We start from the raw sequence: 26842 nt of genomic DNA on the forward strand, positions 1-26842 counted from the left end.
TACTCTGCCAGTAAATACTTGTGAATACCCAGAAATGTGAATGAAAGACAGGCTAGGTATGTAGGTATATGCACCTAGTTTTATTTATAAATTGTCTGTTCACAGATGAATGATGTCAACACAGGATCTGGAACTTTTCTGCAATTCACACTCACTGTCCCTCACACAAACCATCCAAGTCCCTCAAGTGCCAGGACACTATCATGCAGAGTACATACAGGATAACATTCTTTCTCGTATTCCAATCGCCACCTCGGAAGGTCACACTTTATACATCACTCATGGACATGGTTGCTCATTTTCCAATGGATGGCTAGTTTCCTGCCCTTCGAACAAGGACCAATAAGATGCCAAATTCTAAGCAATTTTTGTTCACTAGACCCATTGCATGAGAAATGCGGAGAGTTCTCAAGTTTCTTTCACAACCAGAAATCTTGTAGCCCCTCAGATTGGGGTGGGAATGAGGGTCAGTGTTCTAACCCACTGCAACACCCAGTCCCAACACCATTAGAGTTTAAGCCGCTTACTTCGGCTTTCCTTTTCTTCCTCCTGCTCACTCACACTGACTGCTTGTGAGTGCTTTAGCTCATCCTTGTATTTCTCTTGAATTTTCTGCAGCATAGCTGGGACCTTTAGAGTCAACTCGCGAACAAAGGCCAGGCTCTCAGGAACATTGCTGACTGCATTACTCTTCCAAGTGCTATCCAGGTTGTTGAACCAGTGAATCCTCTGCTCTAGTCTCAGCTCAGTCAGTTTTTGTTCTTCCAGCTCTGCCAGAAGTTCATGCTTAGCCATAATTTCACCTCTGTAGCTGTGCTCAAGCTGAGCTATTTCTGCCTGCAAGGCCTTGCACTGTTCCTCAGTGTATGGGTACTGTTCCTGGACTTTGTCCTCAGGAAGCAGAATATTTTCAGGAATGTAAAAGATGTGTTGCAGAATCCCTTGCTCAACCCTCTCGAAGATCATGTCAAAGCGTTCTTTCATCACTTGAAGGAAGCTTTCTGTGCAGACACGGATCTGAGATGGAGTTATACTGTTCTCTGGCATCTCCTTCAGTTTCTTGAAAATGACTCGTTCTACAACCAGCATGACATCAAGGAGAGAATCCTGGATTCCACTGGACACTCTGAGAACACAGGTTTGGGGAGAAAACCCAAAAAATTGGGTCTCGTATGTCATCAGCCTGTCTGCCATTTTCAAACCTAGAAAAATAGTTTATGCAGGAAAGCAATGTTTAAAACAAAATCAAGAACAGTGAATACCAATAAATGTGGCCTGAGAAAGATTTCAGATGATATTCACCTTCAAAACTTGAAAAGCGTCTATATCAGGTAGAAGACAATATCTCCCAACTTATTTACAGAAGGATGAATGGTCTTGCTCGCAACATCCTCTGTGGCAGTCCCTCTGATAATGCAACAATCCTGGGTAAAGAAACTTCTCTGAAACCTTCTTTGCTCTGTAATATTGATATAATCGTTGACTCACCATTGATTCCACCCAAACCTGTACACTTCTAAAGACCACTGTTAGATATCCTCAGTCTTCTCTGCTCTGGTGGAAAAGATCTCACCACCTCATGATAGTATCCTATCGCTGGCATCATCCTGATGAATCTGTACTGGATGAATTCTATGATTTAAGGCACTCTCCAAGCTCAACTTGTTGATGAGACCCATCTCCCACTCCTTCAATCCTTTTCCCACTTAACCGTCAGCCTCTCAACCTCCCTTCCTGGTTCCCATGTTGCAACATAAGAAATAGGAGCGTGAGGCCATTCAGCCCCTTGAGCCTGCCCCACTATTCAATAGGATCATGGCTGGTCAACTCCACTTTCCTGCCTGATCCCCACATCCTTTAATCTCCTTTACTAAGCAGAGGTCTATTCACAAAATCACAGTGCAGAAGAGGCCCTTCGGCCCATCGAGTCTGCACCGACACATGAGAAACACCTGACCTACCTAATCCCATTTACCAGCACTTGGCCCATAGCCTTGAATGTTACGATGTGCCAAGTGCTCATCCAGGTACTTTTTAAAGGATGTGAGGCAATCCGCCTCCACCATCCTCCCGGGCAGTGCATTCCAGTCCGTCACCACCCCTTGGGTACAAAAGTTTTTCCTCACAACCCCCCTAAACCTCCTGCCCCTCACCTTGAACTTATGTCCCTTCATGACTGACCCTTCAACTAAGGGGAACAGCTGCTTCCTATCCACCCTGTCCATGCCCCTCATAATCTTGTACACCTCAATCAGGTTGGCCCCTCAGTCTTCTCTGCTCCAACGAAAACAACCCAAGTCTATCCAATCTCTCTTCATAACTTAAATGTTTTATCCCAGGCAACATCCTGGTGAATCTCTTCTGCACCCCCTCCAGTGAAATCACATCCTTCCTATAATGTGGCGACCAGAACTGCACACAGTACTCCAGCTGTGGCCTCAATAAGGTTCTATACAATTCCAACATGACCTCCCTTCTTTTGTAATTCATGCCTCGATTGATAAAGGCAAGTGTCCCATATGCCTTTTTCACCACCCCACTAACATGCCCCTCTGCGTTGAGATCTATGGACACATGCCAAGGTCCCTTTGTTCCTCAGAACTTTCTAGTGTCATGCCATTCATTGAATACTTCCTTGTCAAATTACTCCTTCCAAAGGGTATTGGAGTCAGCCTTGAACATACTCAATAACTGAGCATCTACAGGCCTTTGGGCTAGAGCATTCCAAAGATTCACAATAATCTGAGTGAACAAATTTCTCCACATATCAGTGCTAAATGATTGACCCCTTATCCTGGGGCTAAGAGCCAAGTTCTGGGCTCTCCTGCCAGGCTAAACAGCCTCTCAGCATCAACTCCCACTAGTCCTCTCAAAAGCTTGCTATATTTATAGTGAATAACACCAGATGGTTTGCATCTCAGGTTGCTAAAGGAAGTGGGGATGGAGATAGCAGAGGATTTGTCATACTATTCCAATCTTCCCCAGATACAGGAAGGGGCCTGAGGATTGGAGAGTGGTAAATACGACACGCATATTCAAGAGGACATTCCTAATAACTACAGGTCAGTCATTCAACAATGGATAAGGGTTTTAGAAATAATAATGAGGAAAGCATCAACAGGCACTTGGAGAGGTTTGAGTTAATTAAGGAGACAGCATGTATTCTTGACTAATTGAATTGAGAAGGTTGATGAAAGGAACGTGGTTGATGTTGTCTATTTGGTTTTTAACAAAAGGGTTGACAAATTATTACATAAAAGGCTTGCTAACAAAATTGAGGCTCATGGAATAGGAGGGTGAGTGCCAGCTGGATGAGAATTGGCTTAAGGACAGAAACGGAGAGTCCTGTTGGTTGGCTGTTTTCAGACTGGAGGATGGTAGACAATGGTGTTCATTAAGGGTCAGTGCCAGGACCACTTTTATGACTTGGACAATGGAATAGAGTAAAATTTCAAAATTGAATGATATCAAACTTGGGGAAGTGGCAAATAGTGAGGACAGTAACAATGGAGGATGGAGACACAATCATAAGGATACAATTCTGAGACCTGGGGATATATGTGCATAAATCATTGAAGGTGGCAGAGGGCAGTTAATACAGTATACAGCATCCTGGGCTTTATAAATAGGGTCAGAGAGTACAAAACCAAGTTATGTTAAACCTGTATAAAAGATTAATTCAACCTCAATTGGATATTACACCTAACTCTGGGAACCACACTTTAGGAAGGGTGTGAGGGCATTAGAGAAGATGCAGAAAAGATTCACGAGAGCATGAGGAACTTCAGTTATGTGGATAGACTGGACAAGTTGGGACTGCTTGTGGAGAAGATTGAGAGATGTGATAGAGGGACCTAGGCGTGCATGTGCATTGATGCTTGAAGATGGCAGGGCAGATTGCATGAGTGGTTAGCAAAGCATATGGGATCTTCAGCTTCACAAATAGAGGAATTGAGTGCAAGGGCAGGGAAGTTATAGTAAACCTTTCTAAAGGTCTGGTTAGACCACAACTGGAGCACTGAGTCTAGCTCTGGTCACCAGACTTTAGGAAGGATGTGAGGGTCCTTGAGAGGGGGAAAAGGAAATTTACCAGAGGGAATTTAACGTAAAGGGTGGGTTTGAGAAGCTGGGGTTGTTCTCCTTGGAGCGAAGGAAATTGAGGGGTTGGGGTGGGGGGTTGATAGAGGTGTACATGATGATGACAGGTATAGATAACGTAGACAAAGAAAAGCTGTTTCCCCTTCCCCCTTCCTCACCACCATTCACTTGCTCGCTCGCGCTCCCTTCGTCACACTGCCTCCGTCTCCACACATTACCCCTCCCTCCGTCACACTGCCTCCGTCTCCACACATTCACCCTCCCTCCGTCACACCGCCTCCGTCTCCGCTCACCCCCCTCCCACCGTCACACCGATTCCGTCTGCTCACCCCCCTCCCTCTCCCTCCGCTCACCCCCCTCCCTCCGTCACACCGCCTCCGTCTCCACACATTCCCCCTCCCTCCGTCACACCGCCTCCATCTCCGCTCACCCCCTCCCTCCGTCACACCGCCTCCGCCTGCTAACCCCCCTCCCTCTCCCTCCACTCGCACCCCTCCATCTCCACATTTCCCCTCCCTCCGTCACACCACCTCGTCTCCGCTCACCCCCTCCCTCCGTCACACCGCCTCTGCCTGCTCACCCCCTCCCTCTCCCTCCGCTCACCCCCCTCCCTCCGTCACACCTCCTCCATCTGTTCACCCCCCTCCCTCTCCCTCCGCTCACCCCCCTCCCTCCGTCACACCGCCTCCGTCTGCTCACCCCCCTCTCCCTCCGCTCACCCCCCTCCCTCCGTCACACCGCCTCTGTCTGCTCACCCCCTCCCTCTCCCTCCGCTCACCCCCCTCCCTCCGTCCGCTCACCCCCCCTCCCTCTCCCTCCGCTCACCCCCCTCCCTCTCCGTCCGCTCACCCCCCTCCCTCCGTCTGCTCACCCCCCTCCCTCCGTCACACCGCCTCCGTCTGCTCACCCCCTCCCTCTCCCTCCGCACTCCCCTCCCCTCCCGCCGCACCCACCCTCCCTCCACCCCTCTCCCTCCGTCTTCGCACCCACCGCCCCACTCCCTCCGTCTTCGCACCCACCGCCCCACTCCCTCCGTCTTCGCACCCCCTCCCTCTCCACACAACGCCCCCTCTCCCTCCGTCACACTGCCTCCGTCTCTACCCCACCTCTCCCTCCACACCACCCCCCCTCCCTCCACACCATCCCCCCAATCCCTCCACACCACCCCCCCTCCACGCAACACCCCCACCCCCTCCACGCAACACCCCCACCCCCTCTCCCTCCATCACCCTCCCCCTCCATCACCCTCCCCCTCCATCACACCGCCTCCGTCTCCACACCCTTCCTCCACACATACACTCACTGACTCTCCTTCCCCACCCCCCCTTTCATTCACTTTCCACACACTCCCCTCCCTCACTCACTTACTTACCTTGCTCTTTCAGATGAGTTCAGTCTAGATTCTCCCGCTGAAAGTCAGTCGCGCATGCGTACTAGCTCCGGCTGGTCGAGTGGGCAGGGTTTCTGTACAGGAAATGACGATTTTCTGTCGTTTTTCATGTGACGCAGTCGGCGAGCGCCGGAAATTGTCGGCGAGGCCGCTCCGAAGATGGCGTATCAGAGCCTGCAGCAGGAATACCTTCAGATCCCCCTGGTGACCCGGGCGTACACCACCGCCTGTGTGCTCACCACCGCCGCCGTGGTAGGAGTTTCGTGTCTGCTCGTCCTCGATCCCGCTTCAGCCTGGAGGAGGCTCATTGACAGCGGGAGGGTGAAAGAGGGAAGGAGAGTAGAAGGGAAGGTAGGAGAAGGTAGGGTAGGTGAAGGAAGAGGGAGGAGGCGAGGCCCCCAGTTGGAGTATTGTCACCAATTCTGGGCTCCCCACTTTAAAAGAGGAGATGAAGACTTTGGAGAGGGTACAGAGGAGATTCACTTGCAGCAGAAAAGCCACAAAATTTGATAGAGCTGTTTAAAATCACTATGGGCTTTGAGAGAGTAAATAAAATGAAACTTTCCAATGGCTGTGCGGTAGATAAGATGATATGGACCTAAGGTGATTGACAGAAGACACAGAGGCAACATGAGGCAAAACCTTTTTAAGCAACATGTAGTTAGGGTTTAGAATACTGTTCGGGGTAACATATTAGCCTGGATAGAAGATTGGCTATCTGGCAGAAAGCAGAGAGTATGCATAAATGGGTCATTTTCTGATTGGTAGGCTGTGACAAGTGGAGTCCGCAGGGGTCTGCATTGGGACCTCAACTTTTACTATTTATAACAATGACTTAGATGAGGGGAGTGAAAGTATGGTAGTTACATTTGCAGATGAGATAAAGATAGGTAGTAAAATATGTTGTGAAGAAGACATAAGGAGTTTGCAGATGGATATGGATAAGTTGAGTGATTGGGCCAAAATCTGGCAGATGGAGTATAATGTGGGAAAATGTGAAGTTGTTCACTTTGGCAGGAAGAACAAAAAAGCAGAGTATTACTTAAACAGAGAACGCCTGCAGAATTCCTGGTGTTCTCGTGCATGAGTCACAAGAAGCTAGTATGCAGGTCCAACACGTAATTAAGGCTAATAGAATGCTATCCTTTATTATGAGAGGAATTGAACATAAAATTAAGGCTGTTATGCTTCAGTTATACAGGGCATTAGTGAGACTGCATCTCGAATACTGTGTGCAGTTTTGGTCTCTTTATTTAAGGAAGATGTAAATGTGTTGGAGGCGGTTCGGAGGAGGTTTACTAGGTTGATACCTGGAATGAGTGGGTTGTCTTATGATGATTGGTTGGACAGGTTGGGCTTGTTTCAGCTGTTTAGAAGAGTGAGGGATGACTTGATTGAAGTAAATAAGATCCTGAATGCTCTTGACAAGGCTGGCATGGAAAGGATGTTTCCTCTTCTGGGTGAGTCCAGAACTAGGGGGCACTGTTTTGAAATGAGGGGTCGGCCTTATAGAACAGAGGTGAGGAGAAATTTTTTCTCTGAGGGTTGTGCAACGATGGAATTCTCTGCCTCAGAAGTAGGGTCACTGAATATTAAGGCAGAGATAGCTAGATTCTTGTTAGGGAAGGGAATCAAAGGTTATCAGATGTATTGAATAGCCTACTTCTCCTGTTTCATATGTTCGTACAAGAGTATTCTTTTATTTGTAAATTAACCTGACTGGTTGTCCAGATTGACAATTTTCATACTGCAAGGGCAGAATTACATCGACAGTTTTAAAGCTATTTTGCTTCCTTTCAGTTTGTAGCTCTCCTATCTCTTCTGTTCTAGTTTCACATTGAGACAATTGACAAAGTATGATGAAAGAATGTTACAGAAAATAGGTGTGAGATTTCCAGGATGTAAACACTGTAAATTTGTATCACTTGTAAATTTGTATCAGTAGTCTAGTGGGCCTCCCATGGCATTGTCCAAAGAGAGTCCGGGGCAAGTGAAGTGGGGCTTAGGCAGAGAGTATAGCATGGGTTTCTGGGGCATACTCATACAATGTGCTTCAGCATCTGTAACCGATTGGAGAGAGCGACGGTGGAGGGGGGGGGCGGAACGGGCAGATCGGCGAGCACGACCGTGGAGAGCGGGGAATGGGCAGATCGGAGAGCACGACCGTGGAGAGCGGGGAACGGGCAGATCGGACAGCACGACCTTGGAGAGCGGGGAACGGGCAGATCGGAGAGCACGACCGTGAGGAGCAGGGAACCGGCAGATTGGAGAGGGGGGAACGGACGGATCGGAGAGAGCGACTGCGGAGAGTGGGGAACGGGCAGATCGGAAAACGGGGAATGGATGGATCGGAGAGCAAGACCGTGAGGAGCGGGGAACGGGCAAATCAGAAAGGGGGGAACGGACGGATCAGAGAGGGTGATTGTGAAGAGGGGGGAACGGACAGATCGGAGAGGGTGATTGCCGAGAGTGGGGAATGGACAGATTGGAGAGAGTGACTGTGGAGAGTGGGGAACGGACGGATCGGAGAGAGTGACTGTGGAGAGTGAAGAACAGACAGATTGGAGAGGGGGGAACAGACAGATCGGAGCGGGGGGAACGGACAGATCGGAGCGGGGGGAACGGACAGATCGGAGAGTGGGGAACGGACAGATTGGAGAGGGGGGAACAGACAGATCGGAGAGGGGGGAACGTTCAGATGGGAGAGGGAGGAGCGGACAGATGGGAGAGGGAGGAGCGGACAGATGGGAGAGGGGGGATCGGACAGGTGGGAGAGGGGGGAACGGACAGGTGGGAGAGGGGGGATCGGACAGGTGGGAGAGGGGGGATCGGACAGGTGGGAGAGGGGGGATCGGACAGGTGGGAGAGGGGGGATCGGACAGGTGGGAGAGGGGGGATCGGACAGGTGGGAGAGGGGGGATCGGACAGGTGGGAGAGGGGGGATCGGACAGGTGGGAGAGGGGGGATCGGACAGGTGGGAGAGGGGGGATCGGACAGGTGGGAGAGGGGGGATCGGACAGGTGGGAGAGGGGGGATCGGACAGATGGGAAAGGGGGGATACGGACAGGTGGGAGAGGGGGGAAACGGACAGGTGGGAGAGGGGGGAAACGGACAGGTGGGAGAGGGGGGAAACGGACAGGTGGGAGAGGGGGGAAACGGACAGATGGGAGAGGGGGGATCGGACAGATGGGAGAGGGGGGATCGGACAGATGGGAGAGGGGGGATCGGACAGATGGGAGAGGGGGGATCGGACAGATGGGAGAGGGGGGATCGGACAGATGGGAGAGGGGGGATCGGACAGATGGGAGAGGGGGGATCGGACAGATGGGAGAGGGGGGATCGGACAGATGGGAGAGGGGGGATCGGACAGATGGGAGAGGGGGGATCGGACAGATGGGAGAGGGGGGATCCGGACAGATGGGAGAGGGGGTAAACGGACAGATGGGAGAGGGGGTAAACGGACAGATGGGAGAGGGGGTAAACGGACAGATGGGAGAGGGGGTAAACGGACAGATGGGAGAGGGGGGATCCGGACAGATGGGAGAGGGGGGAACAGACAGATCGGAGAGGATGATTGCGGAGAGGTTGGAACGGACGGATCGGAGCAAGTGACTGCGGAGAGGGGAGAATGGACAGATCGGAGAAAATGATTGCGGAGAGTGGGGAACGGACAGATCGGAGAGAGCGACTGGGAAGAGGGGGGAACAGACAGATGGGAGAGGGGGCAACAGACAGATGGGAGAGGGGGGAACCGACAGATGGGAGAGGGGGCAACAGACAGATGGGAGAGGGGGGAACCGACAGATGGGAGAGGGGGCAACAGACAGATGGGAGAGGGGGGAACCGACAGATGGGAGAGGGGGCAACAGACAGATGGGAGAGGGGGCAGCAGACAGATGGGAGAAGGGGGAAGCCGACAGATGGGAGAGAGGGGAAGCAGACAGATGGGAGAGAGGGGAAGCAGACAGATGGGAGAGGGGGAACGGACGGATGGGAGAGCGGGGAACGGACGGATGGGAGAGGGGGGGACGGACGGATGGGAGGGGGTGAACGGACGGATGGGAGAGGGGGGGAACGGACAGATGGGAGAGGGGGGGAACGGACGGATGGGAGAGGGGGGGAACGGACGGATGGGAGAGGGGGGGAACGGACGGATGGGAGAGGGGGGGAACGGACGGATGGGAGAGGGGGGGAACGGACGGATGGGAGAGGGGGGGAACGGACGGATCGGAGAGAGCGATTGCGAAGAGGGGAGAACGGACGAATTGATGAGGGGGGAACAGACTGATTGGAGAGGGTGATTGTGGAGAGTGGGGAACGGACAGATCGGAGAGAGCGACTGCGGAGAGTGGGGAATGGACAGATCGGTGAGAACGACTGCGGAGAGGGAGGAACGGACAGATCGGAGAGGGGGGAACGTTCAGATCGGAGAGGGGGGAACAGACAGATCGGAGAGAGCGACTGCGGAGAGCGGGGAACGGATGGATCGGAGAGAGCGACTGTGAAGAGGGGGGAACGGAAAGATAGGAGAGACCGACTGCAAAGAGGGGAGAACAGACAGATCGGAGAGCGGGGAACAGACAGATCGGAGAGAGTGATTGCAAAGAGGGGAGAACAGACAGATCGGAGAGAGCGACTGTGAAGAGGGGGGAACGGAAAGATCGGAGAGACCAACTGCAAAGAGGGGAGAACAGACAGATCGCAGAGGGGGGAACGGACAGATCGGAGAGAGCAATTGCGAAGAGGGGAGAACGGACGAATTGGAGAGGGGGGAAGACAGATTGGAGAGTGATTGCGGAGAGGTTGGAACGGATGGATAGGAAAGAGAGATTGCAAAGTGGAGGGAACGGATGGATCGGAGAGAGCGATTGTGAAGAGGGGGGGACGGATCAGAGAGAGCGATTGCGGAGAGGAAGGAACGGACAGATCGGAGAGAGCGATTGCGGAGCGGGGGAAACGGACAGATTGGAGAGAGCGACTGCAAAGAGGGGAAAACGTACGGATTGGAGAGGGGGGGAACAGACAGATCGGAGGGGGTGATTGCAGAGAGGTTAGAATGGACGGATCAGAGAGGGTGATTGCGGAGAGGGGGAATGGACAGATCGGAGAGGGTGATTGCAGAGAGTGGGGAACGGACGGATTGGAGACAATGCGGAGAGGGGGGAAGCGGAGGGACCAGGATGAGCAGATGAGATAGAATGCTAGGTTGCAATAGCACACCATTAATGTTATTGGAGTAGTCATTTAGTGGCCCTACCAATGCTTTGGAGGCATGGGTTCAAATTCCACTACAGCAGCTAAAGCAGTTCAAATTCTATTCATAAAACATAGGAATAAAGTACTAGTCTCATTAATAATGATCAAGAAACTGCTGGATTGTCATTAAAACCCATGTGGTTCACTCATGTCCTTTAGGGAAGGAAATCTGTCCTCATCTGGTTCGGCCTACACGTGACTCCAGACCCAGAGCAACGTGGTTGATGCTTAACTGCCCCCTGAAATGACTGACCTAGCGCGTCACTCAGTTTTACACGGCTCACGAACGATTACTGATGGCAATAAACGCTAGTCTTTCCAACAATGTTCACATCCAGAAACATAGGAGTAGGCCTTTCAATCCTTCTTGTCTGCTCCATCATCTAACTAGATCATAGTTGATCTTTTACCGCAACGCCATCTTCCCAAATAAAAAAACTGAGGGGAATGGAAAGATCAGATAGAACTTCTGTACACAGAAGGACAGAATAAGACAACTACTGTACAGAGAGGGGAATGGGCAGATCAAATACAACTAAAAATGGGCAAGGAGACTAGGTGGTGAGCAGGAAATAGGTGCACAGAGATATTTAGATTGCCTACCAATATTGTGGAGATTTGGAAGTGAGCTTAAAAAGTAACAGCAAATAACTAGGGAAAATATCTCCACATTAAAAATAAAACTGGATTACGTTATTTGCCCACATAGCCTTGGATCCTGACAACTTTTACATCTAGTAAAAATTCAGCATTTAAATATTACATTCGAGTTCGTAGAATCTTTAAATTGACACCATAGACAGGAGCTCAATAAGAATCAGTCACTCCGATCCCCCTACTCTCTTTATATTCTCCCTTTTCAGATCATACAGTCACTTCTGATAAAGTATTCCAAATTGCAGTAACCTGCTGAGTAGAATCATAGAATGGTTACAGCACAGGGGGAGGCCATTTGGCCCATCAGCTAGTTCTATTCCCCTGCCCTTCTGTAGCCCTCCAATTTTATCCTCTTTAAGTGCTTAGTCAATTTCTTTTTAAAAGCCATGATTGGATCAGCCACCACCACACTCAGGCAGCACATTCCAGATCTTAACTACTTATTATGTAAAAAAGGTCACCTTAAATCTCATGTCTCCATTGCTTCTTCTGCCAATCACCTTAAATCAATGTCATCTGGATCGCGATCCAATGGGAACAGTTTCTCTCTATCTACTCTGTCCAGACCCCTCATGATTTTGAATACCTCTATCAAATCTCCTCAAAACCTTCTCTTCTCATCAAGATGAACAGTCCCAGCTTCTCCAATCTTTCAATGTAACTGAAGTCCCTCATCCCTGAAAACATTTTCTTAAATCTTTCTTGCATCCTCTTTCTGCGCACCTTGTTTATTCTCCATATTGGTGCCCATCCCCTGCTAAATTAGTTGAAGTTCTCCTGCAAGGCCATTGGGCCCAGCTTTGTTGAAATGCAATCTATCCACCTTGAATATATCCCCTTGGCCCCAGGGCTGATCCCAATGTCCTAGGAATCTGTAGTCCTCCCTTCAGAACCATTTCTCCAGCTGCTTGTTAGCCTGTTTTGTCCTACTATATCTATATTCACTAATGTGTAGTACTGGGAGTAATTCAGAGATTACTATCTTTGAGATAATTATTTTTTCTTTCCTTCATGGGATGTGGGCAACGCTTGCAAGGCCAGCACTTACCATTTACTCCCCATCCCTAATTGCCCTTGAACTGAGTAGCTTTGCTAGGCCATTTCAGAGGGCAGTTGAGTCAACCACATTGCTGTGGGTTTGGAGTCATAGGTGAGGATGGCAGATTTCCTTCCATAAAAGGCATTAGTGAACCGGATGGGTTTTTAACCATAATCAATGATAGTTGTCATGGTCACCATTACTGACACTAGCTTTATATTCCAGATTTATTACTTGAATTTAAATTCCATCAACTGATTTGAATCCGTGTCCCTAGAGTCCCCATTAACCTGGGTCTCTTGGATTATTAGTCTAGTGATATTACCACTCTGCCACTGTATCCCCATGATGCTCTTTAATTTCCTCCTGAAACTCCAGCAGACTCGACCCTTTCTCTTCCTATGTTTTTAGTTCCCAAATGGACTTCTGCTATCTGACCTCAAAATATTCAGCACCCTCTCAGTCCTTTACCCACAACACACAAGGCAGTTGCAGAAACAATTGTTTTATCATCCTGACTATGGAATCCCCTCTTATCACTGCATTTCTACACCTTGCAGTGCCCTGCTGTGCAGTCATTTGCCCCATTGTGTCATGGATGTGCTTTGATACTGCACTCCTCATCCTATTCATATTGGACACTGAAAGCCAGTATGATGTATCTCATTACTGTTTATGGGAACTTGCTGCGAGAAAATAGGTTGCCACATTTCCCTACATCACAACAGTAACAATACTTTGCTTCATTTGCTGTAAATTCTTTCGGATGGTTTGAGGATAGGAAAGGTGCTTTGTAAATGCATCATCATCTTTTGTTTCTTTGTGAAAGTTAAGAAATGTTTGTTTATTTATTTCAGCAATTGGAAATAATCACACCTTTCCAGCTGTACTTCAATCCAGAGTTAATATTTAAACACTATCAAGTAAGTGCTGTGTTTTTTACCTTATTGCAGAATGACACATGGACAGTGTATACTCTCCATAAGACATAGGAGCAAAAGTAGGCCATTCAGGCTATCGAATCTGCTCCGCCATTCAGTGAGATCATGGCTGATCTGATAATCCTCAACTCCACTTTCCTGCCTTTTACCCCTTGATTCCCTTACTGATTAAAAATCTGCCTATCTCAGCCTCGAATATACTTAATGGCCCAGCCTCTACAGCCCTCTGCGGTAAAGAATTCCACAGATTCACTACCCATCTGAGAGAAGAAATCTGAGAGAAGTCTCTGTTTTACTTTGGTGTCTCCTCTGGTCCTACACTCCCACAAGGGGAAACAACCTCTCAGCATCTACCCTGTCAAGCCCCCTAAGAATCTTATATGATTCAATAAGGTCGCCTCTCATTCTTCTAAACCCCAATGAGTATAGGCCCAACCTCTCCTCATAAGAAAATCCCTCCATCCCCAGGATCAACCTAGTGAACCTTCTCTGGACTGCCTCCAATGCCAGTATATCTTTCCTTAGATAAGGGGACCAAAACTGTTCACAGTATTCTAGGTGTGCTTTAACTAGTGCCTTGTATAGTTTTAGCAAGATTTCCCTATTTTTACACTCCATACCTTTGAAATAAAGGCCAACATTCCATTTGCCTTCCCTATTACCTGTTGAACTTGTATGTTAGCTTTTTGGGATTCATGCAAATCCCTCTGCGCTGCAGCCTTCTGCAGTCTTTCTCCATTTAAATAATATTCAGCTCCTCTATTCTTCCTGGCAAAATGCATAACCTCACATTTCACACATTATATTCCATCTGCCAAGTTTTTGCCCACTCACTTAACCTGTCTATATCCCTCTGTGGACTTATTGTGTCATCCTCACCACTTGTCTTCTCACCTATTTTTGTGTCATCTGCAAATGGTGATAGTACATTCACTTCCCTCATCTGAGTCATTAATAAATATTGTAAATAACTAAGGCCCTTTCACTGATCCCTGTGGCACTCCACTCGTTACAGGTTGCCATCCCAAAAATGCCTCCCTTATCCCAACTCTCTGTCTTCTATTAGTTAGCCAATCCTCTCTCCATGCTAAAATACTACCCCCAACACCATGGGCTCTTATCTTATTAAGTAGCCCTATGTGCGGTGCCTTATCAAATCTCTTTTGGAAATCCAAATATATTACATCTATTGGTTCCCCTTTATTTATCTTGCTTGTTACCTCCTCAAATAATTCTAATAAATCTCTGTTCCTAATGTTTCTAATGCAGTGGTAGTTATTCCCGTTATGAGCTAATTTATTCAATACTGTTAGAATCATCTTCATCTCAACCTAAATCTATTGGGTCGACAATTCCTGGTTTGAGTAGAGTGGTTGCTTGCCCTTGTTCTGGTAATATTGGAAAATGCCGACATAGCACAAGTTCTGCTAGTTTTATGGATTGTAAATTGAACAGTAGGGATCTAAAATTATGTTCATGTAAGTTGATTTTATCGATTGCTGTGGTGTCTTTAGTAAATTCTTTGATTTCCCACCCCACCACCCGCTCCAGGCTTTTTCTGTTTTCCCAGTGCTGAATGTCATTGCCTGTCCCCAGATCTTCCTCAATGCTGTGAAAAATAATTTACCACAAGTAAGCTTCACACAGGTATTCCACCCTTCACTCAGTTGCAGCCCCAAACATCACTGTGAGGATCAGGAACTCAGTCTCTGAAGATAGCAGGTGTGAACCAGAATGAGTAACTGCTCACACACGGACTGCATCATATCCTTCACGTGGCCACTGTTTGTTTTCTCACATCTTTCTTCATTGATGATTGTTGGAGACACCCACCCATTGATTTTTGCTGCCCCCTCCCGGGTTGCTGGTGTTCACTCCTTGTCAGATGTTCTTACAAGGCTGCTGGCTGGCCTTACCAAGATGATCCTACCAGGGTGTTGGCTGTGATTACCAAGGTACCTTAAGAGTTCCACTTTCTTTCTTTCTCCATAAACCAAATCATGCTATTTAAATATGCTTTGTTTTTAATAGACAGAACACTGTTAGTGCTGCGACTCAGCTGAGTACTGAAGAGAGGAGTGAGGAACTTTTTTAAAAAAAAACCTCCTTTACATGTGTCAACTGGATCTCCAGACTAATATTAACCCATGTTTTCTTTTCTTATAGGTTTGGAGATTAATTACAAATTTCCTGTTTTTTGGTACAGTGGGATTTAATTTTTTGTTTAATATGATATTCCTGTATCCTTTTGACTGCTGTTGAAATTACATGTAGAAATTTCAGAAAACTGGTTTTGGATCAGAATCAAACTGTTTGATTTTGCTAATGACTGAAAAGATGTCTATTTACAAATTACATTTCCAAAGAAATCCGGTTTAAGGACAGTGTTTACTCCCTCCAAAAATATTTTCCGCTTGCAATATTTTTTATTTTGATGCACCTTGCCTTTTCTTAACAATTGACTACAGATATCGATATTGTCGGATGCTTGAAGAAGGGTCATTCAGGGGTCGAACTGCAGATTTTGTCTTTATGTTTCTCTTTGGTGGATTTTTAATGACTGTATCCTTCAGCCTTTATTTCTTTTATAATTATATATCATCAAACTACTTTAGAGGATTAGTAAATTAACAGAATGTATTTAATATGAAACTTATGAGTTTGGGACAAAATCAGTAGTCACTTAGACAAGTGCAGGATAATTAAGGAAAACCAACATGGATTCATTAGGGAAAATCATGTTTAACTTGCTGATTTTTTTTGAGGGGGTAACAAAGAAGGTTAATAAGGGCAATGCTGTTGATGTGATATTTCTGAATTTTCAAAAGGCATTTGATTCGGTGCCACACAACAAACTTGCGAGCAAAATTCTAGCTCATGGAATAAAAGGGAGAGCAGGATAAGAAATTGGCTGTGTGACAGGAAACAGAGAGTAGTGATAAATGGTTTTTCAGATTGGAGGAAGGTTTGTAGTGGAGTTCCTCAGGATTGGTGTTGGGACCTTTGCTCTTCCTGCTGTGTATTTTTTAAAATTGTTTGTTTACTGGATGTGGGCGTCGCTGGCTAGGCCAGCATTTATTGCCCTTCCCTTATTGCCCTTGAGAAGGTGGTAATGAGCTGCTTTCTTGAATCGCTGCAGTCCATTTGGTGTAGGTATTCCCACAATGCTGTTAGGAAGGGAGTTCCAGGATTTTGACCCAGCAACAGTGAAGGAACAGTGATATATTTCCAAGTCAGGATGATGAATGACTTGGATGGGAACTTAATGACCTAGACTGTTGTGTTCAGTGCATGATTTCAAAATTTGAAAATGACATGAAGATTGGAAATGTCGGCTGCAAAGAGGATAGTCTTGAGCTTCAAAGGGACATAGGCACGTTGGTGGATTGGGCAGACAAGTGGCAGATGAGGTTAATGCAGAGTGTGAGGTGTTTCATTTTGGCAGGAAGTATATGAAGAGACCGCATACGAAGTAAAGGGAGAGACTCTAAAGGAGATGCGGGAACAATGGGACCTCAGTGTATATGTACCTAAGTCATTGAAGATGGCAGGGCATGCTAAGAGAGAGCAATTAATAAAGTTGAACTTGTATAAGACACTAGCTAGGCTGTATCTGGAGTTCTGGGCGTCATACTTGAGGAAGGATGTGACTGTATTGGACAGAGTACAGAAGAGATTCTCCAGAATGATCCCTGGGATGAAGAACTGTAGCTATGAGGATAGATTTGAGAGTTTGGGACTGTTTTCCTTGGAGAAAAGAAGACTGAAAGGAGACTTGATGGAGGAATTCAAGACCCTGAGGGATATGGACAGGGTAAATATTGAGAAACTGTTCCCACTCAATTGAGCATTAATAACTAGAGGGCAGAGATTCAAAATAATTGGCAAAAGGAGTAAATGTGATGTGAGGAAAAAATTTTCACCCAAAGGTGGCTAGAGTCTGGAATGAACTTCCTGAGAGGGTGGTGGAGGAAGGTTTGATTGAGGTATTCAAAAGGGAATTGGATTGCTACCTGAAAAGAGAGAATGTGTAAGGTTACGGAGATAAGGCAGGGAATTGAGACGAGGTAGAATGCTCTTTCAGAGAGTCAGGGCTGACTCGATGGGCTGAATGGCCTTCTGCACTGTAAAGATTTTGTGATTCAGTAATGTGTGTAAGTTTGAAAATGCAGGAATTCTAGATGATGTATGATTTTTAGGTTTGTGCAAGACAATCAAGCTTTATGTCAGTTACATTCCCTTTTCTCCATTCCCGTTTGGAAGCTTTTGAAGCAGTTGACCCTCTGATACCTCATTTAAGTGGGTCTAGTCAAGTTATTCTAACATGGGGGAATCATGGCTGAGGCTAATCAACCGCGCAATTACCTGATAACTTTGTCACTTTTCAGCAGAGGCCACTGGATTCACCTCCACCAACAGCTCCACACCACCCCTCTCGCCAACCACCCACAACCCCTGCACTCCTCACTGCACCAGCCTAATGATGGCTTCCCACTGTCTTCTGATGAAGATCAGCTAACTCAGCCCAGACCCTGAATGACATTAGGGACCTTCAGGCTTGTATGAAGCAACTGTTCACTGGCCTTAGCAACTGAACCATTGGGGAAATGATGGCTTTGGTTTGATATGCTGTCACTTTTAATCCATTATTATCCTTAGTTTATGGATCTGGAGTTGTAACATGGTCTGTGCAGCTCTCAGTAGCATTCTAGAAGCAGTTACAAGTAGGACAGTACGAGACAGATTAACAGTGTCTGAAACTGGTTCTCGGTGCACATCTTTAATCTTACCTAACCTCCTGTGGCAGTAACCAATAGATTTGTTTTTGCCATTTGTTTTAACGCTTAAAAGATTGCATTTCGAATACTCCTTTTTCAAGTAAAGTTGCTTCATTGAAAGCTTTGACTTTGCACAAAAAGAAAGCTTGAACACATGGAAAGGTCACAAGCAAATGAAGAGTTCAGGGGAGCACCGTAAATTCTCAAACCTAAGCTTTATGTACAGGGGGGTAGACAGCGGTACCTTGCATAAACAGGTAAAAGGGGAGAGCTCTTTTCGCCCCCTCCCCAACAATGTGCACTCACTCTGCCCTGCACCCTTCCCCTTCCCCTTTCGTCCCCTCACCCTTGTCCTTGCCCCTGTCCTGCCTGCTCTTGCACCTCTCTGTCTACCTCCACGTTTTGCCAGTCCCATCTCACCTTATTCAACTCATGGACAAAATTCTCATAATCCTGTTGAAAGTTTTGGTGATTATTCTCCTTAACTTTGTGTCAGATCTTTGGCTTGTTTGTCAATCTAGTGTTCTTGGGTCAGGCCTTTACTATAATGCTCGTATACATATGGAGCAGGAGAAATCCTTATGTCAGGATGAACTTTTTTGGGCTCCTTAATTTTCAGGCTCCATTCCTGCCCTGGGTGTTAATGGGCTTCTCATTGTTGCTTGGGAATTCAATCATAGTGGATTTGCTAGGTAAGGAAACAATGTCATGTAAAGCAACACTTTGAACAGTGAAAATGTGCATGTTGTATCATTTGATTATTTGGGGAGCAAACTTCAAAGATTTTGTGTCATGTTTACACCTGATGCTATTCTCTATCTAAATACAATGTGTGACGGAGACTAGATGGTATAAATTTAAGATCATCAGCAAAAGGACAAGGGCAAAAACATTGCAATGGTTTGTTAAGATGTGGAATGTCTGATCAGAAATATTGGCAGGAGCAGAATCTCCATTAAAAGGAAATGGAGTGGTTTTTGCAAGAGAGAGGTGTGGGAGGTTAAGTGAATAAGACCAGGGCAAGTAGCGAGCTCTATCAGGAAGCTGACAAAGACACGATGGGCTAAATGGCCTTGTCCTGTCTGTAAGGTACGATTTTTGAAAAAATATGAGTTCCACGATCTCTCCTCCATTATATCAATACAACCAGAAGGGAACAGGCAAACTGGGAAAAGGCTCGCCATCCAGCATTTGCTTCTCTGTCAAATGGGAACCATCAATCAGCCAGGATTAGGTAAGTTGTGTGTAAATCCTACTGCATCACCTTCTTTTCCCCCAGTGTGTCTGCAATCCTAAATCAGCAGCCACAACCAAATAATCCAACCCAGCTGATTCCCACCCTGGGTAAATTTGGCATCAAATACTCCTTTAATGGCCTATCTAGACTGAGGAGACTCACCCACTCTTTGAAATGATGTCTGCACCTCAGTGTAAATGTGTATCTCCTTTACAAGCAAGCAGTGATCAAATTAAAATAAAAACAGAAAATGTGGGTAAAACTCAGCAGGTCTGGCAGCATCTCGGAGAGAGAAACAGTTAACGTTTCGAGTCTGTATGACTCTTCAGAGCTAAAGCAGTCAAGTGATTAAATTAAAGTGGTCACAGTTGGATATCTGGAAATATCAACTCTTGATACTTTTATGATTTTAAAATGACAGGTCTCCAATCTGTCTCAGAAGACATTCTTTGGATTGGTCACCTGGCTTTTCAGTAAAATAATCTCTGCACACTCAATAGTTTCCTTATCTTTCATATTTCTTTCTCATAAATTCTGAAAGCCCATCTCACTGCACAGTCCAACACAGCAGGCTCCAAGCCGCAGCTTGTACACTACATTAACTATGCTTTGATTCTTCCGTGGAGTTGACTAAATGAGGAAGAACATTAGTTTGCTGAGTGTAAATACCATGTTCCTTATTCTTTGAATATGGTTCCGCTTTAAATGCAAGACTCCCATATTTCCTTCTGTCTCTGGTCTGTCTAGCCTGAATGTGAATCATGTTCCTTAAATAGTGTTTGTTTCCAGTTTATTTGGCTTGGTTTCCTTTTTATTTCATTGAAATAGTTTTTTTTGCCATTTAACTACTTTTATCTGTGTTGATACCCTTTTCAATTTTATATTGTACCTAATTATGTTCTGTTCACTCTTTTCTACTTTTGAGTTCCCCCCCTTCTAGCATTATTCTATCCTCAGTCTCCTGTGTTGCACTTTCACTTTTCTCTAATTTGGGTACAAATCCCTTCCTCCATCTCCTTTCCACTGTTCAGCTATCTGTCATGCACCCCCATCTATCATGTTCCTTCCTCCCTTAGCTTGACCCAGACCAAATCATCACACTGTTTTAATGCTGTAATGGAATCTTTGTTTAATGCTCCTATCAGTCCTCTTTTGTCTCCCAGCATTATTGCTTCTGAATTGCATCCTGCTCACTTCCCATTGTTTGGAAGTTACAGTAACATGTAAAACTAGAGTTTGGTGGCTATCCAATCTTTTTTGGGTAGCCTATTAACCTTCTGGCCTTTGCCTGCTGCCTTTAGTATTGTCAGAAGGAACTACACTCCTGGGAGTTAACCATTAGTAAGCTCAATAAAAATCCAGATATAACCGGAATGAAAATCCCTTACAGGCAAAAGTCCCAAGCATCACAGCATCCTATTCTGCTTACATTTCTGTTTTATCAATTCATTTTCCTCTCCATCACTTAATCAAGTATTCTCACAGCCAGGAAAGTGATCCCAGTATTGTGCAGATACATTCTGTACAGGTTGCTCCTGCCCAGTGTGATTGGAAACGGTATTGAGATAATGTTCCAGGAATCCAAACCCTTCCCCCTTGCACCATTGCTCCATTCATGTATTTAACTGTCTTCCTATTCTGATTTGCACTCAATCCCTGGAGGTCATGTTCTTTGATCTCTCACATAATTGCCAAAACCTTGTAGGATCTCAATCCACTGCTTCCTTCTCTAAAACCTTTTGTATAAGTTTAATGACACTCCTTAGTCTAAGGAGTAATATTAGACCCAGATCTTTGGTTTTAAATATGGAAGCACTTTTACACACACAATGGTAAAAATTTGGAATTCTCCTCGGCATACAACAATTAGTGCTAGATCAATTGTTAATTAGTGCTAGATCATAGATTTTTGTTAAGTACAGTATTTGGGGATATGGGTTAAAGGTGGGGATATGAATTTAGGTTGTAGATTAGCCGTGATCTAATGAATGGCTAAGTGGCCTACTCAACCCTAGCACCATATCCCAGTCCTGCCAAACCTTGCCCCCAAGGCCCCAGTGCCCACATAAACCTTCTTGTCATTACACTCAGTCAGTTGCAGGTTTTAGAAATACTGTGAGCAATGGTACAGGAAGGATTTTGGTGGAGCCGATAGGGAGAAACCATTTCCAATCAGAGTTCAGATAATTGGCTAAACATATAGGGGGAAAATGAGGGGATGTTCTTTTAGTCAACAGCAAGATGTTTCACCTGGAATGCTCTGCCTGAACGGATGGCTGAGGAAAATTCAATAGTAAATTTCAAAAGGGAATCGGATAAATACATGAAAAAGTAAAAATTGCAGGTCTCTGGATAAAGAACAAGGGAGTGGACTTGATTGGATAGCTTTCATTGGACAGGCCTGATGGGCTGGATGGCCTCGTTCCATGTTGTATGATTCAAGGGGGTCTGAAAACATATTGCAAGCTGATGATAATATGTAGGAAACAAGTCCTGGTGGCTGTGTTGCTTCATGTGATACATGGGCTAGTAATTTAAAGTGGTCCTGTTTTGTGCTTCTAACTTCACCTGGCTATTGTTTGACTTTAGGAATCGCTGTTGGCCATATCTACTATTTTCTGGAAGATGTGTTTCCAGACCAACCCGGTGGAGGTCGCCTGCTCAGGACTCCAAATATTTTGTAAGTCGGTTTTTACTGAAGCAGTTGTTCAGTGTTCTAGACAAGTAGCAGAGTGATTATAAAGGGTGCGTCTGTTTGTATGTAGCAGTACCTGAACTGTTAAAGGATCAAATATCAGTGAATAATTTAATTGAATCTGCCCTTCCATTGTCTAAAAGAATGGAAAATCTTCATGATCTGATGAGTGTTGTTGATTTATTTGATATCTCCACGGGTAGCTCACTGACTGCAGCTCCATGTATGAACCTACACGTGCACTCCCCTTATGATTTTGTTCGGTTATAAAATGCTTGCATTATATATCAAAAAAAACTCTGTCCTCTAGACTTACTAACCTTTCTGTAATCCTCCCTCTCAGGTACACTCAGTGCCCACCTCCATACTCTTTGAGTATGGTCTAGTTTAAAATCTAGAAGTAAGACTACCCTGAGCCAAGTTAACAATGATGCTGTATGTGACTGCAGCATTCTCTCCCCCTTGATGGTCCTCGCAGTCAGTCAATCTGTTCTCTTCCAGCTCTGCTCTCTGTTCCATCCCATCATATTGATGAGACGCACGGGTAGAAGGAAAAACAGGGCCCAGAGGTTAGGATGTTGAGGAGTTGATGTATGTTATAGGACTAGGATCTGAAGTAGGTTGGATTTTCAGAGTGCTTCTTGCAATTAGCTTTTTGCAGGTGTTGCTTACTGGGCGTTTAGAGGCAGGGGCCTCTCCATACCTCTCAGCTGCTTCATATTTTGGTGTAACATTGTGTATAACCATGGGTACAGAACAGAGTTGGGTTTGTTACATATCTCCCTTCCAATTAACCAAAACAATCCATTTGTTTGTTTTATACAAACAGAGGTGCCTGTTCTGTATGTAATGTTCCACAGCTTCTCAACCACAGAGACAACATTAGCCAAGAACTCAAGGTTCCATTGTCAGTTAGGACCTGGCCTTTTATGCCTACAACCTCACAGAGAATAAAGTCATTGTGCCAGCTTTTTTTTATTCATTTGTTCTTGGGATGTGGGAATCGCTGGTTAGGCCAATGTTTATTGCCCATCCCTAATTGCCCTTGTTCAGAGCATTTTAAGAGTCAACCACATTGCTGTGGGTCTGGAGTCACATGTAGGCCAGACCAGGTAAGGACAGCAGATTTCCTTCCCTTAAGGGCGTTAGTGAACTACATGGGTTTTTACAACAATAGACAATGATTCGAAGTCCAGATTTTTATTGAATTCAAATTTCACCATCTGCCGTGGTGGGATTCGAACTCAGGTCCCCAGAGCATTAGCCTAGGTCTCTGGAATACCAGCCCAGTGACAACATAAATACTGTGGCTACAAGAGCAGGTCAGAGGCTAGGAATCGTGCAATGAGTAACTCACCTCCTGATTACCCAAAGCCTGACCACCATCTACAAGGTATAAGTCAGGAGTGTGATGGAATATTCCCCACTTGCCTGGATGAGTACAGCTACAACACTCAAGAAACTCGATACCATCCAGGACAAAGCAGTCTGCTTAATTGGCACCCCCTCCACAAACATTCACTCCCTCTACCACACACACAGTAGCAGTAATGTGTACCATCTACAAGATGCACTGCAGGAATTCACCAAGGCTCCTTACACTGCATCTTCCAAACCCACGACCACTGCCATCTAGAAGGACAAGGGCAACAGATACATGGGAACACCACCACCTGCAAGTTCCCCTCCAAGCCACTCACCATCCTGACTTCAGAATATGTCACCGTTCCTTCACTGTCGCTGGGCCAAAATCCTGGAACTCCCTTCCTAACAGCACTGTGGGTGTACCTACACCACATGGACTGCAGGGGTTCAAGAAGGCAGCTCACCACCAGCTTCTCAAGGCCCTGCCAGTGAAGCCCACATCCCGTGAATGAATAATAAAAAAAACAGGGGCAGTGTAGAGTCCTAATCACAATCAATTCACAAGCAAATCATAAGCTCCCGCTGCCCCCTCTGCCCACCAGACTCCTGCTGTCCCCAGCATTGCCTTGATAGTACTCTGAGGGGCAATCTTTATGCACCTTTAGAATGTATTATGAATACTGCTGTATTTGTTCCAAAGATAAGACTGACTTAGTCCTTTCTTTCTATTGCTCACCCTTATGTCGATTGTGTGATGTTTACTCCTGACCTGATTGTTCCCACCCAGCCTCATCTCTGGGTCTGTGCAAGTGTTACTGTTGGCCCTGTGCAACGTTGTTTGTTTCCGTTACTTATCCCAGGAATGGGTTCTGTTCTTCGCCGACAGGAAAGCTGTTTTTGACATTCCTGAAGAAGATCCCAACTACAACCCACTGCCCGAGGACCGACCTGGAGGTTTCAACTGGGGCGAGGGACAGCGACTTGGGGGCTAGTCACAAACCAACTGCGAACAACATGCTCTCTGCAGGACCTCCAAGGATGTATTTGTTCTCTTTTGCCTTCCTACTGCCCCCCCATCACCCTGGTTTGGTTCAGTTCAATAAATGCCACCTTGCAGATTGCCAATGATCCACGAAGCAGCAAACACTTCATGGATGATGGATACCTGTTGACTTTTGAGGGTGAATTACAATTGGCCAACAGTGCCTAGAGCTTTGTCTGTTATACTGGAAACATTGACCTTCCAGTGAGATTTATTCCATCAAACTGAGTGTTCACATTAATTGTCTCTTGGAAGATCAAATCTCTGAGGTTACATTCATTTAGTTGAATGGGTAGCTATAATTTTTATATAACTGGTTTTAATGAACAGTTGCTGACTGCTGAAAGAATTCTTTTACAATGAACACAGAGTTTAACCCATCAACCTCACTCTGATCTGAGACATCAAATTCCTGAACAAAACGCCAGCAGATGGAGTCTTTGATCTGTACTCAGCAGGGCTAATACAGGAATGTGTTACCTAAGCACAGTCGGCGTCAGCTATCTTTCGATCAGTATGTTTTGTCAGTCACACAAGTGTACAGCTAAACCCTGTAGATGTCAGTCTAATCAGTATTGGTTAAACAGAGTAACCCTTTGCTGTTGCACGCTCTTTCCCTGTTTCATGCTGGTGATTACACTCATCTAAGAGTGTAACCTGGCCAAACACACCACAGCAAGCCACCGTAATCTGAGGACATCTTCATATCCTTTTCAGTGTCACAGTGCCTGGCATCTAGGTAACATATGCCCGTGGCTAGATCGAGGTAGAATACATTTGTTTGTGATATGTTAGCCATGAGGTTCACAGTCCCACACTGCACAATGGAGTGTAAACTGCTGCCTTGACTCATGGGAAGGGTATGTAAATGTACTTGCTAGTAGAAATATTAGCAGAAAGCAGATGTATCTGAGCGTTTCAGATACCTCACATATAATGGGAGGGTGAGATGATGCTTCTGTAAACTCATTCTCCATTAAATTCTTACACATAAATTAGCAGCACCCAGCTGTACAGGGGTATCTGAAACAAACTGACTGCACATCTGAATAAGAAGAATGCCTGGTCTGTATTGAAACAGCCACACTTTGATTAACTCCATTAAACAGAGTGTGTGGGACACAACTCTTGTGTTTGCAATTTCCCACACCAATCTTCACTGAGTTGATGCCCGTACTGAGGGAGGCTGATGCCAGGTTGGGGTTCCCAGCACTTGGTTACGAAGCAGCCTTTTAGATTCCCAGGTCCAAGATCGCTTCATAGGAAATGCTGTGAGCACAAGAGAACTTACAGCAGAGGAACAAAGGGGCTGTGACATGAGAGAAACATTGCAATACTATAGGGAGATTGATGGGCCCTCAAACTCTGCTCCCCTCGTACAGGAGCAAAATACTGCAGATGCTGGAAATCTGAAATAAGAAAATGCCACAAATGTTCAACAGGTCAGGCAACACCTCTGAAGAGAGAAGCAGAGCTAACATTGCAGGTTGATGACCTTTCATCTCATGGTTTGGACACTGGAGAGAATTCCCTTGCTCCTTGAAATAGTGTTGTGGGATCTTGTATGTCTGTGTGAGATTCTGTACCCCACAGGCCTGTATCTGGTACCAATAGGCCTGTCTCTGGAAGGTTGAAACATTTTAATCAATTCGCACTTGTGCCAAATCTAAAGTACTTTGGATGTTTTTAATCATAAAATTTGATTCCCATAAACTGTGATGCTTTGATAATTGTGAAGTTGTTGAGCAGCATTTTGTCAGTTTTCCTTTATGCAGAGCGCTGCACTCTAAAAGTGGTTTCTTGTTTAACTCTTTCAGCGTCGTTTGACAGTGCGCAGGAGTCTCTTTTTATCCTAGTCTCTCTAGTCACATTAAGCCTTGTGATAGAAATTAAATTATTTTAGTTAAAATATTTCACTCCTTTCCTCAAGGTTCCTCTTTATACAGGTTCCACCCAAGTACTACTGGCTACAGTAAATACAACCTGACAGAGAGGGACCGAGACCCCTTAGTCAGTGTTCAGATATATGTCTGAAGGAGAGAGGACTGAGATACAACAGGTATCTTTCCTGTATCTCCCTGAAGCAAAGGAACTAGAGAGACCAGTTGGGTGGAGGAATGCCAAATATGACCCAATGCTGGAGAGACTTGTATTTAAATAGCACCTTTCACAACCTCAGGACATCAATGTTTTCCAGCCAATGCAGCACTTTTGAAGCGCAGTCACTCTTGTCACAGAATCTTTATGGTGCAGCAGGAGACCATTCAGCCCATTGAGCCCATGGCTCTCTGAAAGAACATTCTAACTAGTCTCACTCCCCTATCTTATCCCCGTAACCTTGTGC

General features: G+C 45.9%; 2 protein-coding genes across 4 annotated transcripts; one reads left to right on the forward strand and one right to left on the reverse strand.

Moving 5' to 3' along the window:
* Positions 1-61: 61 nt before the first annotated feature.
* On the reverse strand, positions 62-5558 carry mis12 (MIS12 kinetochore complex component). Of its 2 annotated transcripts, XM_041196514.1 has the most exons (3): positions 5471-5541; positions 1303-1459; positions 62-1202 (listed from the first exon to the last, which is right to left on the reverse strand). In XM_041196514.1, the coding sequence occupies exon 3, from the start codon at positions 1192-1194 to the stop codon at positions 508-510; it is 687 nt and encodes a 228-aa protein (XP_041052448.1). In that variant the 5' UTR covers positions 1195-1202; positions 1303-1459; positions 5471-5541; the 3' UTR covers positions 62-507. The 2 variants fall into 2 exon arrangements, with proteins under 2 accessions (XP_041052448.1, XP_041052447.1); XM_041196513.1 differs by lacking the exon at positions 1303-1459 and having other exon boundaries at positions 5471-5558.
* A 54-nt stretch (positions 5559-5612) lies between these two features.
* derl2 (derlin 2) lies at positions 5613-26228 on the forward strand. 2 transcript variants are annotated; one of them, XM_041196512.1, is made up of 7 exons: positions 5613-5740; positions 13298-13363; positions 15548-15621; positions 15850-15943; positions 18656-18851; positions 21986-22076; positions 24343-26228. In XM_041196512.1, exons 1-7 carry the CDS (start codon positions 5648-5650, stop codon positions 24446-24448), a joined length of 720 nt encoding a protein of 239 aa, XP_041052446.1. In that variant the 5' UTR covers positions 5613-5647; the 3' UTR covers positions 24449-26228. The 2 variants fall into 2 exon arrangements, with proteins under 2 accessions (XP_041052446.1, XP_041052445.1); XM_041196511.1 differs by having other exon boundaries at positions 5616-5839.
* Positions 26229-26842: the final 614 nt, after the last annotated feature.

The sequence above is a fragment of the Carcharodon carcharias genome, chromosome 10 (genome assembly GCF_017639515.1).
Source record: "Carcharodon carcharias isolate sCarCar2 chromosome 10, sCarCar2.pri, whole genome shotgun sequence".
NCBI lineage: Eukaryota > Metazoa > Chordata > Chondrichthyes > Lamniformes > Lamnidae > Carcharodon > Carcharodon carcharias.

What these genes read in the sequence shown, in the direction of transcription:
- derl2 (XM_041196511.1), top strand. Translation starts at nt 5,648, where the DNA reads ATGGCGTATCAGAGCCTGCAGCAGGAATACCTTCAGATCCCCCTGGTG. An exon ending in TTGGTGGATTTTTAATGACT is followed by an intron (nt 15,944 to 18,655) that starts GTATCCTTCAGC and finishes ACTTTGTGTCAG; the next exon opens with ATCTTTGGCTTGTTTGTCAA. An exon ending in CTCAGGACTCCAAATATTTT is followed by an intron (nt 22,077 to 24,342) that starts GTAAGTCGGTTT and finishes CTTCGCCGACAG; the next exon opens with GAAAGCTGTTTTTGACATTC.
- mis12 (XM_041196513.1), bottom strand. Translation starts at nt 1,194, where the DNA reads ATGGCAGACAGGCTGATGACATACGAGACCCAATTTTTTGGGTTTTCT.